The sequence below is a fragment of the Bombyx mandarina genome, chromosome A1 (genome assembly GCF_030267445.1).
Source record: "Bombyx mandarina strain Sakado chromosome A1, ASM3026744v2".
In the NCBI taxonomy this organism is placed as follows: Eukaryota; Metazoa; Arthropoda; class Insecta; order Lepidoptera; family Bombycidae; genus Bombyx; species Bombyx mandarina.
The window spans coordinates 9,217,425-9,237,933 of NC_143234.1; the positions used below are offsets into that span (position 1 = coordinate 9,217,425).

A 20,509-nucleotide genomic window follows, 5' to 3' on the forward strand; every position below is an offset into this window, starting at 1 on the left:
ATAACTTCCTCTTTTGAAGTCGGTTAAAAAGCGCGATTTTGGTACCTTAAATAACTCCTTAACATTCTATTATTCAAAAATATTTTCACTTTCTATGTAAATGAAGTGGGGGGTAAAATTTAGCGTTATGCCAAAGTAACTATTCCACGCGGACGAAGTCGCGGGCAAAAGCAAGTTATTAATAAAACAAATTTTATTTAGTTTTTTTTATTTGTAAAAATTTACACTTTTTCTTGTTTGGATAGGTGGACGTGCTCGCGTCCCACCTGGTGTTCAGTAGCTCCCAGAGCCCATAGATATCTACAACGTAATTGCCACCACCCACCTTGAGATATGAGCTCTAGGTCTCAGTTTTTACAATACAACGGCTGCCCCATCCTACAAACCGAATCGCATTACTATTTCACTGCACAAATAGACACCTACTGTATGGCTGTAGGTACCTACCTATCCGTACAGACTCATTAGGTGTCCTACCATCAGTTATTATGCATTTTTTTGCGCGTTTGATTTTTTTTTCACATTCCTCGATGTATTTTTAGGTCTCATAAATAATACAGATTTCACTCAATGAAAATATACTTTATTTCTTTTCTTTTTGAGCCCAGGTTTATTTGTCCCACTTACACAAAGTCAAAATGAACAGGAACAATAGATACCATTGTTTCAGCTATGGTTTGTATTTCAATGCTCTCTCAGGCCAATCCACTAATCTATATAATATATAAAAATGAATTGCCGTTCGTTAGTCTCGCTAAAACAAGAGAACGGCTGAACCGATTTGGCTAATTTTGGTCTTCAATTATTTGTCGAAGTCCAGAGAAGGTTTAAAAGGTAAATAAATATGAAAATTCTCCGAATTAAATAAAGTTTAGGTCTTTTATTATCGATTGAGGCCTTCGATCGTCAGTTACTATTGTTGATCGAAGATTGAGGCACTACGAAGTCTGCCGGGTCAGCTAGTTTTCAATAAAAACCAAAACGTTAACGTTAAAGTTAAACGTTAAAGGTTGTTGAATGAATGGGAAGTTAAGGAAGGAAGCGGAAAATATAAATACATAGAACAAAATGTACACAAGTACTAGCGCCACTCTCCTCTCATATTGTAAAATACTAGCGGCCCGCCCCGTCTTCGCTTGGGAAGTAGCGCACGCGATGTAAAGAATTTTAGTTAATTTTTTTACACATTAGGTTACATTCTTGGAGTTTCAGTAAGGATCCCTAATTTTTTTGAAAATATAATAAATATAGCCTATGTCACCCGGGGATAGCGTAGCTTTCCAACAGTGAAAGATTTTTTTAAATCGGTTCAGTAGTATCGGAGCCTATTCAATACAAACAAACAAACAAATCTTTCCTCTTTATAATATTATTATATATATAGATAACAACGCAACAGATTTTAATATTGCATTTACAGAAATAGCTGACTTGGCTATTGCTATTGGCGTTTTCTCTTCCTCGCTATAACGCAGAAGTAGAAAGACTCTTCAGGGTCATAAATGCACTTAAAAACTGTGGGCAGGTCATAGCCCACTGAGTTTCTCGTCGGATCTTCTCACGCGTCGCGTTTCCGATCCGGTAGTAAATTCTGCGAAATACTGCCCTTGCTAGGATTAGTGTCAGCAACGACGTCAGGTTTGAGCTCATTTACTAGTTAAGGTTACACTGAAATGGTCTCTCAAGACCATCAGCTTAGGTAGGAAAAAAAAATTAGGATAGAACAGGTTCGACCGACTTGTTTGGCACAGCCTGAGAGAGTAAGAGGCTAGTGGTGCGACATAAAAAGCAAGTAATTCATGACACAATGCGAGCGTGCACAAAGCGGTCAACGTCAACATCATCATCATCATCATCATCAGCCTTTATCTGCCCACAGCCTTCCCCAATGCCTTCCACATAATGCGGTCCTGGGTACGACGTTAAACTTCCTCATCCTGGGTACGTCGTTAAACTTCCTAGTTGCCAACCCGCACGCCCAGCGTGGTGACTTAAGGGCACAAACTTCCCAACGTCAACGTCAAATTATTATCTAGAAGATGATTGCGCAAAGTGGAAATGAGTTGCTCGCTCCGGGTATTTCAATATTGCAATAATTGTTACTTTATAATACATCTTGTAAAAAGGAATACTTAAAAAAATCTAATATTTAAAAAATTTGATTTGAAAGGTCGCGAGCGATCAAACGTTATTTTTTTTTTATGATTGAAGTATTTCTGGTGACCCGGAGGCCTTTCCAGTTTCACCAGGACAGGTGGGCGAGCAAAGGCTCAGCCAGGAGGGGTGGGATTTGCTAACAGCTGCCCGAGCGCCTCCGAAGGAGACCTAACAACTCAAGAGTAGCTGCTTCGCGAATGAATCTACTACCGGATCGGAATCGCGACCCGCTGAGAAGATCCGGCGAGAAACTCAGCGAGCTGATTCATGGGTTAGGTTGCAAGGCGAACTCTTTGTCGAGTTCGACGAGTACGGTTACCGAGGTCCCTAAGCCTGCTCCTAGAGCTGAAGGCGTCTGGTGCAAAGGTTATTGGATCTGATGGATCCGTAAGGACGTGTCTAGGGCGTCGACGGTGACTGGCTCCTGCATGATCAGGATTCGGGGAGTAGTCAGCGGCGGCTACGATAAGGCGATTATCATGACGCATAGCCTTATCGAAGTACCGTTCCGACGCTGACTTCATGTATTTCTGTATAGATTCGAGGCCCAGGTCGTCGTGTAGGTCAACGTTCCTCACGAACCACGGAGCTCCGACGGCTAACCTGCAAAAGCGGGATTGTAGAGATTGAAGGGTGTCTATGTGTGTGCGGGCCGCGTGAGCGAACACCACACTCGCGTAAGTCATCACGGGCCTTATGCAAGTTTTGTAAAGTGTCACCTTGTTCCGAAGGGACATTTTACTCCGCTTACAGATCATGGGGTAGAGTCTACCGAGAATAAACGCGGCACGGTCACGGACTGATTTTATATGCGGGCGGAATGTCATCGATGCATCCAGGGTAACGCCCAGGTACTTGACCTTCCTGGCCCAGGGTATGGATTGACTAAAGAGAGTAATCGGGGGTGTGAGATTCCTCCTCCTAATACGAGAGGAAATCCGTGTGGAGCTTCCCCTCTGAAATAGCACCGCAGTACTTTTCGCTGGGTTGATGTCTATGCGCCATTTTCGGAACCACTGTCCTAGGGCTAGGGCTGCGCTCTGAAGCTTCTTCGCGATTAGGGACTTGTTTCTACTGGAATAGTAAACAGTCGTGTCGTCGGCGAATAAAGCTAAATGGGTCGGCGGCGACCGGGGAATATCGTTAACGAATAAGCTAAATAGGAGGGGTGAAAGGACAGAGCCTTGCGGGACTCCAGCTGTGAGAGGTCGTGGGGAGGAGCGGGTTCCCTCGACTCGATATCGAAAAGAGCGGTTCGACAAGAAGTCCCGTATGATGAGCACGAGACTATCCGGCACACCCATGTTGAATAGTTTGAAAATCAAACCGTTGTGCCAGACTTTGTCGAACGCTTTTGCGACGTCGAAGAAGAGAGCTCCCGTGTATAACGGTTTTGGTCGATTAAGCCCCACAAGAATGTGCTCCGTGAGGCGGTGCACCTGTTGAACGCATGAGTGATTTGTACGGAATCCGAATTGTTCATCGATGAGAATGCCCTTGGATGAGACGAAGTCTCTGAGGCGTTTGTAGAGCAGACGCTCATATAGTTTGCCTAGAGACATGAGGAGGCTAATCGGGCGGTAGCTCGTCGGATGATTTTTTGGTTTACCGGGTTTATGTATGCCGATAACGTCCGCTTCTTTCCACACCGCGGGAAAGATACAGTTCGCCATAGCGGCATTGAAAATAGATGCCAACATCACGATGAGTTGGACGGGTAGAAGTTTAATAACGCGGTTGGATGTACCGTCGGAACCGGGAGCCTTGCGAGGACGTAGGTCTTTGATCAAGTCTTTAACTTCCATCGGGGTGACGGGTGGTAACGCATCCGAGGGTGGCAAGGAGACTCTGCGTTCTACCTCACTGTCTACTAATTCTACATGAACAGGGTCCACGGATTGAGTGCTGGGCGTGCACTGGGTTTGCAATGTATCGGCCAGCAACTCTGCTTTTTCGTCAACATCAAACGCCGCGAGTCGGCCTGAGGGGCCTACGAGGGGGGGCATAGTTACTACCGTATCCGATTTGAGAGTACGAGCTAAGCGGTAGTAAGACCTTTGGGAGGGCGCGAGTCCTTCTAAGAAATCAGACCATCTGGCATCTCGGACTTCGGCGATCCGAGACTTTACGTCGCGTTGTAGGGCACGCATTCGAATACGATTTTCCGCGGTAGGATACCTATCGTAGGCGCGTATCGAGGCGTTCTTAGCTCTAAGGAGTTCCCTAATATCATCGGACAATTTGAAGCGGTGAAGGAAATCCTCCGCTACAACTTGTTTCGATGATCTATCTAATGTTGAGGTGATGTGTGACGTTAAGATGTCTATGGCTTCAGCGGTATCCTGAGGAGACGGGGTAGAGTCCGGGTTAAACGGGAGCGATGGTGGATCAGATTCAGCCAGGCTGATGCCCAGCGTGTGCCAATCCACCACAGTCCTCGTGACGGGAACGGAGTCGGGAGCGCGACCGAGCTTCATAACGACGGGACGGTGGTCTGAATCTAACTCTGAAACTACTTCGATCGAGTGTAAGCTCAAAGTTACGTTTTTTAATAACGCTATGTCGAGTATATCCGGGCGATGCGCGATATTTAGCGGGTAGTGAGTCGGTGTTAGCGGAGCGACGATATCGAAGGCGAGATCATCGACTAACGCATCAAGCCGCCTGCCATTCGGGGTTGTGGTGTGTGAGTTCCACCTGATGTGTTTACAATTTAGGTCGCCCGCCAGAATGACAGAGCTCCCCATGCCGAGCAGCGCCTCGATATCACTGCTTAGAACGATCTTATCCGATGGAAGATAAACGGACGCGATAACGATCGGCGCGTGTCCCGTCAGTGAGATTCGGCACACTGATGCTTCGATATTAGCGAGCGCGGGAGGATCGAGCGGGACGCAATGCAGGGCTCTTCTATAGTAAATGACGGTACCACCACCACGAGCAGAGAGTCTGTCGTTCCTGACCATGTTATAGTTCGCGATTTTAGGGTCACGGCGCGCGGGCTTAAGTAGGGTCTCCTGCACTAAAAAGATATCAATTTGATGGTCACGCAAAAAGTCAGAAACCTGATCACGTTGATTTGCGAGACCGTAAGCGTTAAAAAATCCTATCGTTACGGATAGGGGCTTTATTCTACTTATATACGCCATTGATTACCGGCGGAGTGAGGGGAGGACGTACGTATTTAATGACGCGTATACGTCGGCGTATTCTTGCACAACGGCGATAAAGTGTTGTGCAGTGGAGGCAGCGCGAATGGCGTCGCCCAAAGCGTTAACGCGCTCAAAGTTGATCGACTGAAAGAAGTCGATCGCTAAAGCGAGATTGTCGGACGCGGTCGGAGGGCAAGTCGTGAGAGAGGGACGAGTTGCGGGGGCGGGACGAATCGCGGAGGAGGGAGTTGTAACCGTGTTCGTGTACGGCAGCGGTTTCGCCCAAGCCGAGACACTGGGCACCGGCGCCGGAACGAACGCTGGCTTAGCCTGCGACACAGAGGGTGCCGAGGCTTTGATGTCTGGGCCGGAAGCTCGGAGGCGGTTTTGGCGGGCGACGCGGCGATTTATTTTCGGGGCTCGGGGGCATCCGCGGTAATTTGCGGGGTGACCCTGTGTACGACACAGGACGCAGCTAGGCGGTTCCGTCGCGGTTTTTTGATCGCGAGTGCAGAGGGCCGTGGCGTGATCTCCTAAACACTTGACGCATCGGGGGCGCGCGTGACAGTTACGGGAAGAATGCCCGTATAATTGGCAGTTATGGCACTGGCTAGGTGTGCCTTTCTTGTGTGGGGTTTCGACGGCGATTCCGGAAAGGCTACAGACCGTTCGGATGTTGAATATTTGCTTACCCTCGGGGGTAGGCTGGAGGGCGACGAGAACCATGTTATATGGCTCCGTTCCGCGACCTGTGTGCATGCGGTGTACGGAGTTAACCGGTAGGCCTTGTTCGAGAAGGTCGGCCTTGAATAGCTCGGCATCCAACTCTTTAGGGATGCCACGTATGACGACACGGAGTTCGCGCTCCTCCTGGAGCGTATACGTGTGGAAACTTATACAATCCTTACGGAGGTAAGAAGAGAGGGCCCTATGGTCGTCGGGTGTTCGAACCTTAATTTGAATGCCGCTCGCGAGGTTACGGGCATTCGTGAAGTTGATATTTTTGGCCTTAAGGGCCAGGGAAACTCGATCCCAAGCTGCCTTCTCTTGGAGGATTACCGGGGGAGGGGTCTGGATTTTATTTTGTGCCACCGGACGCGGCGACGGAGTGGCACGGGCTGGAGGCGCAACGGGAGTCTGAGGGCGGGGGCGCGACGCGTTCGCGGCTTTGCTAATTTTAGCGGCCGCGGGAGCTCGAGACTCCGCGGCACGCTTCTTACCCTTTTGTACCAGGGTGAATCCATCCGTCGATGAGCCGGGAGCGAGGTCGACCTCCATCTCCGAGTCAGAGTCGGAGGATGAGGAGGCGGGCGCAGGTGACCTACGAGCAGGTGTTTTGGAGGGCACGACGGAGGCTGCGGTGCTCGATGCAGAAGCTTTGCACGCAGGCAGGTACAGGCGACGCAGGAGCAGCGAGCTCGGCGGAGTCCACGAGAGGGCTCGCGATGTGATCGGCCTTGAAGGCCAGAAACTCTGAGGCGAGCTGTGGGTGACGAAGTCGGAGGAATTCCACGAATACAGCGTCCATGATCGCTGAGTGCCCAGGTGGGGCGGCCCCGGGTCTTGAAAACACTCGCCTTGCGGCGAGGCCCCAACATCTCGGACCTGAGCGGTTCTATTGAACACAGGTGGCGATGCGGCACGATTACTACAGGACAAAGAAAAAACACAACAAAACGGAAATAACAAAAAGAAACAGAACAATTAACCACTTCCAGGAAAACAGTTTGTCGGCAGATGTACCACGAACACAGAAACAACAAAAGGAAACAAAACAAATAAAAACTTCCAGGAAGAGCACTTAGTCGGCAGATGTACCACGAACACAGGCCGCGCGAACAATGGCCGGGCTAACAAAAGCCGGGCTAACAAAAGCCGGGCGAACAAAGACCGGGCGATCGAGTGGTCGATGAGCACGTCCGCACGTGACGGGTGCCTCTATCGGAATGATGCGATCAAACGTTCAGACAGGGCACGTCTACAGACAACCAGCGTTGTGATGGGAAAATGTGCAGAACTAATCATTTTCGCGACGCTTGACAGATGAGTTGACGTGACAGGCCTATTATTACGTCGTAACAAATTCTAAAATATAAAATAATTACAAAAAATTATTACTACACACAAACAAAACAAAACAACTAGTTGTTACAATGAATGAAAACCGCGCGCTTTAACTAGTGATAACCTCTTAATGACCATATAAGGTAATCGTTGGTACCGGAAATCAAATTCTTTCTGGAACATCTGATAAGAAACGCCCACAACGTAGGTGCCTAGAAATTTCGAAAACAAAATACAATAGCGAACAACGGATCAACTGCTTAAAAATTGATTCCATTTCGCTCGATTCGAGTATTGCTATCTCAGTAGCACAGGTGTTTTCTCGAATATGGACAATAGTTTTGGGGCGTGTCTTGCTTCGGTTGGGCCGTTCTTTTCATATTTCTATCTCGTCTCATACGAAAGATCTAGAAGTCCGGTCAGTGCGCATCGCCGCCACAGGAAGCAGGCCGTTCCGATACAAACACATAAAAACGAATTCGCGCAAGAAGAAAGGAACGCGGCCCGCACCAACTTGAAACCCCTTCAGGCTATTCAATCCCGATTCTGCAGGATAGCCGTCGGAGCACTATGGTTCTTGAGGAACGTGGATCTCCACGATAACCTGGAGCTCGACTCTGTCAGTAAGTATCTACCGTCGGCATCGCTGCGCTACTTTGAGAAGGCGGCACGACATGAGAACCCTCTTGTCGTAGCCGCTGGAAACTACATACCCGATTCTGTAGACCGAATGATAAACCGTCGACGTCGCTCAAAGCGCGTCATTACGGATCCTCCCGATCCATTAAGGGTGCTTTTAGGCACCACAAGCACCGGTCACCGTCCTCGTCGAACCCGTCGCTTACGACGAAGGGCTCGACGAGCGAATTAACCCATAGACACAGCCCACTGAGTTTCTCGCCGGATCTTCTCAGTGGGTCGTTTTTATGATCCGGTGGTACATTCTGCGAAGCACTGCTCTTGCTAGGGTCAGTGTTGGCAACACTCCGGTTTGAGCCCCGTGAGCTCACCTACATGTTAGGGTGAAACTAAAATAGCCTCTCAAGGCTATCAGCCTAAGCAGGGAAACAAAAGGAAAGGAATTTTTCGACGCCAGACAGTTCACACGACGATTATAAGTGATCCATATTTGTGATATTTGTTATCATTTTAAAAGTAGTACAAGCAGTCCTACACAAAAATAAACAGGAAAATTAAAGCGAATTGCATTATTTTTCAACCCCCTTGGAAACTGGGGGTCCTCCGTACGGATAGAAAAGTACGGGCTGCACGTATAAGTACGGGTCGTTGACCATCACGCACCGACTCCGAGTTCACCATCAGGCAGTGGAACCTTGCATACTGAAGACCCCCACGCGTCACGGATGGAACGGTCCCGAGTTAAGTACCCAGAGCACACAGGGTTTTTGACGTGACAACGTCTTATAATTCGATGGAGCCGGCTACACGCACGAAAAAACATGACTCATGCGGCGTTACCTTGCTCCGAGGCGATCCATTTAAGGCTTGAAGTGCAAGCGAGAGCGCGTAAGGAGCGACAAAGAGGCACAATCGGCCTCCGCGTTCGGCAGCGTTCGACATCTGTCTCTCTCCTAATTGAGTGAGCGATGCATCCGCGTGGGCAGCTGATATACAATAATACAATTACATGTTATCGTCAAGTATGAAGCTCAGTGAAAAGTGAATGTTGTGTCAATTGGTTATAGCAACGATAATTGCGATAACTGAAAAATGAAACCATTCCATCAGTATTTTCTTATGACGTTGTCACGTTCAACTATCGTTAGTAAACCGACTTTACAGACAACCTATTTTTAGACCAGAGAACTTCCCTGTGCCGCGAATCCACTCCCCACAAGTCGTCAATAGTGTATTTTTTTCTTAATTCAATTAATAAGTTGTTTTTTTTTGGATTTTAATTATTATTATTTTTTTGTAATGCGTAATTGTATTTTTGTAGTTTGATTTATTTTGTACCTGCCGTCAGACGGACATAGCACTATGTCCAGCAGTGAATGTCCGTGGGCAGATAGTAGTGTCATTCCGATAGAGGCACCCGTCACCTGCGGACGTGCTCATCGACCACTCGATCGCCCGGCCTTTGTTCGCCCGGCTTTTGTTAGCCCGGCCATTGTTCGCGCGGCCTGTGTTCGTGGTACATCTGCCGACCAAGTGTTTTTCCTGGAAGTTTTTATTTGTTTTGTTTCCTTTTGTTATTTCTGTGTTCGTGGTACATCTGCCGACAAACTGTTTTCCTGGAAGTGTTTAATTGTTTGGTTTCTTTTTGTTATTTCCGTTTTGTTGTGTTTTTTCTTTGTCCTGTAGTAATCGTGCCGCATCGCCACCTGTGTTCAATAGAACCGCTCAGGTCCGAGAAGTTGGGGCCTCGCCGCAAGGCGAGTGTTTTCAAGACCCGGGGCCGCCCCACCTGGGCATTCAGCGATCATGGACGCTGTATTCGCGGAATTCCTCCGACTTCGTCACCCACAGCTCGCCTCAGAGTTTCTGGCTTTCAAGGCCAATCACACTGCGAGCTCTCTCGAAGATTCCGCCGTGCTCGCTGCTCCTGCGTCGCCTGCACCTGCGTGCAAAGCTTCTACATCGAGCACCGCAGCCTCCGTCGTGCCTGCCGTTCCCGCGTCGCCTATACTGGCGAGTAAAACTGCTGCGTCGTCCGCCGTGGCCACCGTTCCAGCAGCGCGATCATCCGCGGCTTCCGTCGCGCCCTCCAAAACACCTGATCGTAGGTCAACTGCGCCCGCCTCCTCATCCTCCGACTCTGACTCGGAGATGGAGGTCGACCTCGCCCCCGCCTCATCGACGGATGGATTCACCCTGGTACAAAAGGGTAAGAAGCGTGCCGCGGAGTCTCGAGCTCCCGCGGCCGCTAAAATTAGCAAAGCCGCGAACGCGTCGCGCCCCCGCCCTCCGACTCCCGTTGCGCCTCCAGCCCGTGCCACTCCGTCGTCGCGTCTGGTGGCACAAAATAAAACCCAGACCCCTCCCCCGGTAATCCTCCAAGAGAAGGCAGCTTGGGATCGAGTTTCCCTGGCCCTTAAGGCCAAAAATATCAACTTCACGAATGCCCGTAACCTCGCGAACGGCATTCAAATTAAGGTTCGAACACCCGACGACCATAGGGCCCTGTCTTCTTACCTCCGTAAGGAGCGTATAAGTTTCCACACGTATACGCTCCAGGAGGAGCGCGAACTCCGTGCCGTCATACGTGGCATCCCTAAAGAGTTGGATGCCGAGCTCGTCAAGGCCGACCTTCTCGAATAAGGCTTACCGGTTAACTCCGTACACCGCATGCACACAGGTCGCGGAAGGGAGCCATATAACATGGTTCTCGTCGCCCTCCAGCCTACCCCCGAGAGTAAGCAAATATTCAACATCCGAACGGTCTGTATGTAGCCTTTCCGGAATCGCCGACGAAACCCCACACAAGAAAGGCACACCTAGCCAGTGCCATAACTGCTAATTATACGGGCATTCTTCCCGTAACTGTCACGCGCGCCCCTGATGCGTCAAGTGTTTAGGCGATCACGCCACGGCCCTATGCACTCGCGATCAAAAAACCGCGACGGAACCGCCTAGCTGCGTCCTGTGTCAAACACAGGGTCACCCCGCAAATTACCGCGGATGCCCCCGAGCCCCGAAAATAAATCGCCGCGTCGCCCGCCAAAACCGCCTCCGAGCTTCCGGCCCAGACATCAAAGCCTCGGCACCCTCTGTGTCGCAGGCTAAGCCAGCGTTCGTTCCGGCGCCGGTGCCCAGTGTCTCGGCTTGGGCGAAACCGCTGCCGTACACGAACACGGTTACAACTCCCTCCTCCGCGATTCGTCCCGCCCCCGCAACTCGTCCCTCTCCCGCGACTTGCCCTCCGACCGCGTCCGACAATCTCGCTTTAGCGATCGACTTCTTTCAGTCCATCAACTTTGAGCGCGTTAACGCTTTGGGCGACGCCATTTGCGCTGCCTCCACTGCACAACATTTTATCGCCGTTGTGCAGGAATACGCTGACGTATACGCGTCATTAAATACGTACGTCCTCCCCTCACTCCGCCGGTAATCAATGGCGTATATAAGTAGAATAAAGCCCCTATATCCGTAACGATAGGATTTTTTAACGCTTACGGTCTCGCAAATCAACGTGATCAGGTTTCTGACTTTTTGCATGACCATCAAATTGATATCTTTTTAGTGCAGGAGACCCTACTTAAGCCCGCGCGCCGTGACCCTAAAATCGCGAAATATAACATGGTCAGGAACGACAGGCTCTCTGCTCGTGGTGGTGGTACCGTCATTTACTATAGAAGAGCCCTGCATTGCGTCCCGGTCGATCCTCCCGCGCTCGCTAATATCGAAGCATCAGTGTGCCGAATCTCACTGACGGGACACGCGCCGATCGTTATCGCGTCCGTTTATCTTCCACCGGATAAGATCGTTCTAAGCAGTGATATCGAGGCGCTGCTCGGCATGGGGAGCTCTGTCATTCTGGCGGGCGACCTAAATTGTAAACACATCAGGTGGAACTCACACACCACAACCCCGAATGGCAGGCGGCTTGACGCGTTAGTCGATGATCTCGCCTTCGATATCGTCGCTCCGCTAACCCCGACTCACTACCCGCTAAATATCGCGCATCGCCCGGATATACTCGACATAGCGTTATTAAAAAACGTAACTCTGCGCTTACACTCGATCGAAGTAGTTTCAGAGTTAGATTCAGACCACCGTCCCGTCGTTATGAAGCTCGGTCGCGCTCCCGATTCCGTTCCCGTCACGAGGACTGTGGTGGATTGGCACACGCTGGGCATCAGCCTGGCTGAATCTGATCCACCATCGCTCCCGTTTAACCCGGACTCTACCCCGTCTCCTCAGGTTACCGCTGAAGCCATAGACATCTTAACGTCACACATCACCTCGACATTAAATAGATCATCGAAACAAGTTGTAGCGGAGGACTTCCTTCACCGCTTCAAATTGTCCGACGATATTAGGGAACTCCTTAGAGCTAAGAACGCCTCGATACGCGCCTACGACAGGTATCCTACCGCGGAAAATCGTATTCGAATGCGTGCCCTACAACGCGACGTAAAGTCTCGCATCGCCGAAGTCCGAGATGCCAGATGGTCTGATTTCTTAGGACTCGCGCCCTCCCAAAGGTCTTACTACCGCTTAGCTCGTACTCTCAAATCGGATACGGTAGTAACTATGCCCCCCCTCGTAGGCCCCTCAGGCCGACTCGCGGCGTTTGATGATGACGAAAAAGCAGAGCTGCTGGCCGATACATTGCAAACCCAGTGCACGCCCAGCACTCAATCCGTGGACCCTGTTCAAGTAGAATTAGTAGACAGTGAGGTAGAACGCAGAGTCTCCTTGCCACCCTCGGATGCGTCACCACCCATCACCCCGATGGAAGTTAAAGACTTGATCAAAGACCTATGTCCTTGCAAGGCTCCCGGTTCCGACGGTATATCCAACCGCGTTATTAAACTTCTACCCGTCCAACTCATCGTGATGTTGGCATCTATTTTCAATGCCGCTATGGCGAACTGTATCTTTCCCGCGGTGTGGAAAGAAGCGGACGTTATCGGCATACATAAACCCGGTAAACCAAAAAATCATCCGACGAGCTACCGCCCGATTAGCCTCCTCATGTCTCTAGGCAAACTGTATGAGCGTCTGCTCTACAAACGCCTCAGAGACTTCGTCTCATCCAAGGGCATTCTCATCGATGAACAATTCGGATTCCGTACAAATCACTCATGCGTTCAACAGGTGCACCGCCTCACGGAGCACATTCTTGTGGGGCTTAATCGACCAAAACCGTTATACACGGGAGCTCTCTTCTTCGACGTCGCAAAAGCGTTCGACAAAGTCTGGCACAACGGTTTGATTTTCAAACTATTCAACATGGGCGTGCCGGATAGTCTCGTACTCATCATACGGGACTTCTTGTCGAACCGCTCTTTTCGATATCGAGTCGAGGGAACCCGCTCCTCCCCACGACCTCTCACAGCTGGAGTCCCGCAAGGCTCTGTTCTCTCACCCCTCCTATTTAGCTTATTCGTTAACGATATTCCCCAGTCGCCGCCGACCCATTTAGCTTTATTCGCCGACGACACGACTGTTTACTATTCCAGTAGAAACAAGTCCCTAATCGCGAAGAAGCTTCAGAGCGCAGCCCTAGCCCTAGGACAGTGGTTCCGAAAATGGCGCATAGACATCAACCCAGCGAAAAGTACTGCTGTGCTATTTCAGAGGGGAAGCTCCACACGGATTTCCTCCCGGATTAGGAGGAGGAATCTCACACCCCCGATTACTCTCTTTAGACAACCCATACCCTGGGCCAGGAAGGTCAAGTACCTGGGCGTTACCCTGGATGCATCGATGACATTCCGCCTGCATATAAAATCAGTCCGTCACCGTGCCGCGTTTATTCTCGGTAGACTCTACCCCATGATCTGTAAGCGGAGTAAAATGTCCCTTCGGAACAAGGTGACACTTTACAAAACTTGCATAAGGCCCGTCATGACTTACGCGAGTGTGGTGTTCGCTCACGCGGCCCGCACACACATAGACACCCTCCAATCTCTACAATCCCGCTTTTGCAGGTTAGAAGTCGGAGCTCCGTGGTTCGTGAGGAACGTTGACCTACACGACGACCTGGGCCTCGAATCTATTCAGAAATACATGAAGTCAGCGTCGGAACGGTACTTCGATAAGACTATGCGTCATGATAATCGCCTTATCGTTGCCGCCGCTGACTACTCCCCGAATCCTGATCACGCAGGAGCCAGTCACCGTCGACGCCCTAGACACGTCCTTACGGATCCATCAGATCCAATAACCTTTGCATTAGACGCCTTCAGCTCTAACACTAGGAGCAGGCTTAGGGACCCCGGTAACCGTACTCGTCGAACTCGACAAAGAGTTCGCCGTGCAACCTAACCCATGAATCAGCTCGCTGAGTTTCTCGCCGGATCTTCTCAGCGGGTCGCGATTCCGATCCGGTAGTAGATTCATTCGCGAAACAGCTGCTCTTGAGCTGTTAGGTCTCCTTCGGAGGCGCTCGGGTAGCTGTTAGCAAATCCCACCCCTTCTGGCTGAGCCTTTGCTCGCCCACCTGTCCTGGTGAAACTGGAAAGGCCTCCGGGCCACCAGTAATTCTTCAATGATAAAATAAAAAAAAAAGATAGTAGTGTGTAATAACATATGTTGGTATATCGAGGAATCCCGAAAAAAAAACCTAAATCTCGCTAGGGGCAATTTAAAGAAATTTCATTTTTACAAGTTGCCAAAAATAGCATTTAAGATGTGTAGCGGCTCCATGGAAGGGTCTCTCTTTTATACTAGCAATGGCGGCGTAATGCTTTGCATAAAAGCCCACTCATTTTATACAACTAGTTTAATGTTTGCAAGGATGACTTCTTCCCTGCCTATTCGCTGCTATCTTAAGGGGCTATTTCAGCTACACGCTGACGGGTAGGCGAGCTCATGGGCTCAACCTGAGAGAATTTGCCAACACTAGCCCTAGTAAGGGGCCGCAGAGTGTACGACCGGATCGAAGTGGCGACCTACTGAGAAGATCTGACGAACTCAGTGGATTCTGTCTATGGTTAGTTCGGCGAGGACGATGACCGGTGCTTGAAGAGCCTAGAAGGACCGAGACTGGATCTGCGAGATCCAACAAGCCGCGACGGCGGCTTTGCGTTGCCGCATTGCGACAGGCCCAGGCTCTTTTTTTCTATTGCTTAGATGGGTGGACGAGCTGACAGCCCACCTGGTGTTAAGTGGTTACTGGAGCCCATAGACATCTACAACGTAAATGCGCCACCCACCTTGAGATAAAAGTTCTAAGGTCTTAAGTATAGTTACAACGGCTGCCCCACCCTTCAAACCGAAACGCATTGCTGCTTCACGGCAGAAATAAGCAGGGCGGTGGTACCTACCCTCGCGGACTCACAAGAGGTCCTACCACTAGTAATTATGCAAATTATAATTTTTCGGGTTTGATTATTATTACACGATGTTATTCCTTCACCGTGGAAGTCAGTCGTGAACATTTGTTAAGTAAATATTTCATTACAAAAATTGGTACCCGCCTGCGAGCTATGAACACCGGTGCATCGCTCAACACGAATGCACCGGACGTCTTACCCTTTAGGCCACGACGACTTCAATACATATCAGACCACACACATCAGATGGGTTTGATATGTAATTAGCGGTGGCCACGATAACAGGGTTATCGAGTCGCGCTACTTTTTCAAAGTAGTGTCCTTTAGATACTTACGAACCGGTTCTAAATTTAAATCGTCGTGAACACTGACATTCCTCACGTGCTATGGTGCTCCGACGGCTATCATGCAAAACGGGATTGGATGACCTGGAGAAAGGTTATGTGCATGCGGACCGCGTGATCGAATACTACACTTGCATAGGTCATGACGGAACATTTGTAAGTTTTGTCGAGTGTCCCTTGCTACGAAGAACAATTTAGTTCACTTGCGAATCATCGCATAAAAGGATGATATTAAGTCTGCCGCTATGCAAAAAAATAAAGCTCAATACCCGGTTTGATGAGCATGCTGTATACACCAAATGCAAAATTACTTTACATAATAATATGAAATGAACATTAAGTGGATGCATACAAGATTTACACAACTGTCTCAGAATAATAACATTACTCGTATTACGCACATCATGTAAAGTAAATTCATTTAGAGCAGACATCGATCGACCAGGTTGTTAACTAGGTGTCAAATCAGTAATAGTCATCGTGCGAAAATGTGCCGTATAAGACGATGGAAAACGCAGTTTTTAAAACAGGTACCTAACGCTTTTTTTTAATGTCCTTGTATTAAGCCGAGCATACGGCCCACCTTTGTGCTCAGAGGAATTGTTTGAGATGATATCATCATCTCGTTTTTACCATGGCACCGCCCACCTTCGAAGTAGAGTTCATCCATACTTCCTAGAGCCATTGCGTTCATCCACAGTGCGTTTCCAAAGATATTTTCGCCACTTTCGGCTTTTGAATGAGCTCCGTTAATGCGCACCCCTCATAAGAGATGAGGTTATTTTTATTTTTTTATTGCCCTTTACCGTCACTCATGGACGTAAGCAATGTCAGGGGCAGAGCCAAGCCTCTGCCTACTACTTAATACTCTCCACAAGCTTCGTTTGATGAAGGACGTTTTTCTCGGTTATCAATGTCATACCAAAACCAGGTGGGCAGTGAACCCAAAAAAACTGCAAGCTTGTACCTAGTACAACATTCCCTTCTGTAACAGATGTAATATTTCCATATCGACCCTAAATATCAATTTTTATCACTTTCATTTCCAGTGTTTTGTGGTCTCCAGTGTAACTTTTAATATGATTTCGTATGGTTTTGCATTTGGATTTAACGCTTCTTTAATCACATCATTAAGGAAGACAAATGAGATCCCACTGAATAGAGACTCGGAGTCGTGGTTGGGTACGTAATCTTCCTTTTATTTTACAGTCAATATAGTTATAATTTATATTATAATGTTTACAGCGTTCGTTTATCTAGAGTCCATTATCAATATATAGGTATACCTTGAAAACAGTCACTCCCTAGTCATAAGGCCTATGTCTAAATAGCTGTTTAATACGGTTACCATTCGGAACAGTGCACCCTAATAATTCTAGACTTGAATCTAGAAATCAACATATTATGAAGTCCTTTTGAAAGTCCCCAAGAATAGGTACCACGATCTTGCCTATTTCTACTCCGAACTCAGGTATTCCAATTGAGTGAGACATACAATTGATACTTCAACCTCGTGGTTCAAGGTGGATGGCGACATTCACATAGGCAATGTCATTGGCTATCAGTAACCAATTAACACTAGGTAGACTCGTTTTACCCATCGAAGAAATAATACAAAAAGGGAAACTTAATTTGCTTTTTGAAAAATCGGTGAAGTTTGTTGTAGTTATCCTTAATTCCGCAAAGCTAGTAGTTAGCAAAAAGGAAGTGGGGGAATCATACATGGGGGAATCTAATGTTATAGAAGTATCATCTACCAGCGGAACCTGGTGCATTATATTTGTTGTCGTAGTGAATAAAAGATAAGAGCTAACTATTAATAGGTGCTACAACTTCTTGCTTATCTTCAAAAATAAAAATAAATTTGTAATACATACACATAAATACTATAAATTTAATACATCACTAAACAAGAAAAAAAATATAAATTGGTCAGACTCAAAGATTATTCTGCTCAAAAAAAGTAATTACAGACTTTTATCATAGATTTTTATATTGCATAAATTCAAACCTATAACACTAATTTGATATAATTTTAACGTATAGAATAGCATACCATATTGTTAAAGCTATTTTTCAAAATTTTTACTAATATAAGGCCTTCTTTTTTTTAGCATCAGTCCTCGGATTATTCATATTCATTGGATCTATTATCACCTGTATTATCATGAAATACATCGGTCGAAGATTTTCTTTCCTACTCAGCTCTATTATAATAATATGCTCATGGATTTTATTTACATTATCTTCATCTTTCCTTGAATTATTAATCGCAAAAATCATACAAGGTATAACGGTTGGTTTGGGCAGCTTAGGATCCAATTTGGTCGGGGAATATTCCAGTCCAAAATATAGAGCCTCTTTCATAGCAACTATACCGACTGGTTTGTTATTCGGTGAATTGCTGATTCATTGCCTTGGATTGATTTGCGAGTGGCGTGACGTAGCCTTAGTGATTGCTTTTCTCTCTTTACCGGGATTAATAACAAGCGTATTTTCTCCTGAATCACCAAGCTTTCTGGTAACTAAAGGACGATACGATGAATGCAGGAAGGTGTTTCGCTGGTTGAGAGGAACGGAGGAGGACACCGAACTCGAAGCTATGATTCAGACTGATAAAATTATTAAAGAAACAACAAAAAATAATCACAAACAAAGTTTAATAGAACGTTTTAAAGCTAAACTACTATACGTCTTGATTGTTTTCAGAAAACGTGAATTTCGTATTCCAATGATCATCACGATGCATTTGAATCTTATAAACCAATTCTGCGGTACTTTCGTTAACGATATGTACACCGTTGACATACACACGGCTATGTACGGCACCGATGCTTACATGTTTCAAACGGCTGCATCTTTGGATGTCCAAAGACTTGTGTCGACTATGCTAACGATATACGTGTCTTCTAAAGTACGAAGACGTCCACTCTTATTAGCCTTGGTGGGATTAAATGTATTGGCGTATCTATTGATGGCCGGTTACATATACGGTAGACGAAACAAACTTCTCCCTTTCGACCATATGGCTATAGGTATTATATTGCATCATTTTCATTTCTTCAGCATCGGAACTGGCTCCTTTCCATTGGTGTTCATAATTAGTGGTGAAATATACCCTCTAACTGATAAAGGGTATTGTGTGTTGTTTTGCAGTACCCTTTACTCTATATATATGTTTACGAACATCAAAACAGCACCGTATCTATTCTCTCTAATAGGTATAGAGGGTGCATTTTGTGTTTATGCTATATTACTGTTTTATTGTCTTGCTGTGACATTATATCTATTACCGGAGACCAAAGATAAGACCCTTCAAGAGATCGAGAATAAATTTAGAGGTTATGGTATAAATCAAGAAACTGTCAAATTGAATAGCTTAGCTATAGAGGATAACTAAAGATACCGGTGTAATTTTTAAGTTATTATCAGTAGCTTCGGGACTACTGAATTATATTAGATTAATTGATAACATGACATTACCAATAGATAGAACGTTTTGATAAAAGAAGAAAGTGTTGATAATAAATAATTAAAGACGCTACATCACCAAGAGAGAGACAGAACGTGCGAAAAAAAGAGAGGGAGAGAGATAAGAGTTTTAGTCTGAATTAAAAATCTAATCAACTAGAACTCTTGAAAAATGCACCAAAAATAAACAAAAATACCTTACTGCTTGAGCGGAGATAATCTACGTTTGAGGTAACAGATGGCTTATTGGAGATTCTTGAAGGTCAGTATTCAGGACGATGGTAGTGAAATGTCATCTTGAATGAAAGCTAACTTAATACTCGTACAAGCGACGAAAAGGGATTGACTGCAACGGTCACGAGCTGTCGAAAAATCTACCTGTTATGACTGATTTGTCATGTTCTTTTTAAAGAATGAATTTCAGATTTGATTGATGCATCCACACTCAAAGCGCTGATGATCTGTCTTAGCTCAATCGCGATAGCACTGCCAGAATTACTTTAACTTGACTTGAAAAACACTTAACTTGTGGTTCTGATTAGGGTCAATGGTATAAATAATAGCTTAAAAAAACTAACAAAATACGCTTTTATAGAAAATCCAACTAAAAAATAGAAAATAAATTTTAATAAATTTGAATTAAAAATAGTATAAGAAAACATGATTTTATTGTAAAAAAAAGCGTGGGGTGCTTTTCAGGATATTATCAAAATAACCCTTCTACTCATATCTGTTCATAAAATATTTATAACTACTGATACCATGCAACCCACGCTTTTTTTTTTGGATATTCTATAAAAGCTTATTTTGTTAGTTTTTTTAAAACTATTATTTATTTTTTAGTTGAATTTCGATTTTTTCAATATTTTTTTATATTGAATTGTCATCGGTCCTTAGAAAGTACACCAAATTTCGAGTTAATCCGACGTTTTGAAGGGGATGGGTTTCAGTAACCACTTAACACCAGGTTGGCTGTGAGCTCGTCCAACCATATAAGCAAAAAAAAAGTATGATGATGATGAAAAACGCCTAACCAGAACTATCTCAAGATACTGTCGTCTTTCATTTCACTTTGAGAAGATTTCAGATCTCAATAGATCAACCTAATAGTCTAAATTGATCACATTGTTTATAACCAAATAGATACATAGTGTTACTTTTTCGAAGCTAACCTAAATCTCTTTTTTTTATTGCTTAGATGGTTGGACGAGCTCACAGCCCACATGGTTGTTAAGTGGTTACTGGAGCCCATATACATCTACAACGTTAATGCGCCACCCACCTTGAGATATAAGTTCTAAGTTCTCAGTATAGTTACAACGGGTACCCCACTCTTCAAACCGAGACGCATTAC

General features: G+C 46.5%; 1 protein-coding gene and 1 long non-coding RNA gene across 2 annotated transcripts in view; both read left to right on the forward strand.

Annotated features, from left to right (window-relative positions):
* Window positions 1-20,509, forward strand: part of LOC149499508 (uncharacterized) — a 178,618-nt gene that overhangs the window by 22,507 nt on the left and 135,602 nt on the right. The gene's annotated exons all lie outside the window — the stretch shown is intronic.
* Window positions 15,661-19,664, forward strand: LOC114253588 (facilitated trehalose transporter Tret1). Its single transcript, XM_028188519.2, has 3 exons — window positions 15,661-16,214; window positions 16,734-16,866; window positions 17,799-19,664. Exons 1-3 carry the CDS (start codon window positions 16,173-16,175, stop codon window positions 19,082-19,084), a joined length of 1,461 nt encoding a protein of 486 aa, XP_028044320.2. The 5' UTR covers window positions 15,661-16,172; the 3' UTR covers window positions 19,085-19,664.

Excerpts from the sequence above, each read along its gene's own strand:
- LOC114253588 (XM_028188519.2), top strand. The coding sequence starts at position 16,173 with ATGTGCCGTATAAGACGATGGAAAACGCAGTTTTTAAAACAG. Across the intron at positions 16,215-16,733 it reads AAACGCAGTTTTTAAAACAG|TGTTTTGTGGTCTCCAGTGT; the intron begins GTACCTAACGCT and ends TTTCATTTCCAG. Across the intron at positions 16,867-17,798 it reads AGACTCGGAGTCGTGGTTGG|CATCAGTCCTCGGATTATTC; the intron begins GTACGTAATCTT and ends TCTTTTTTTTAG.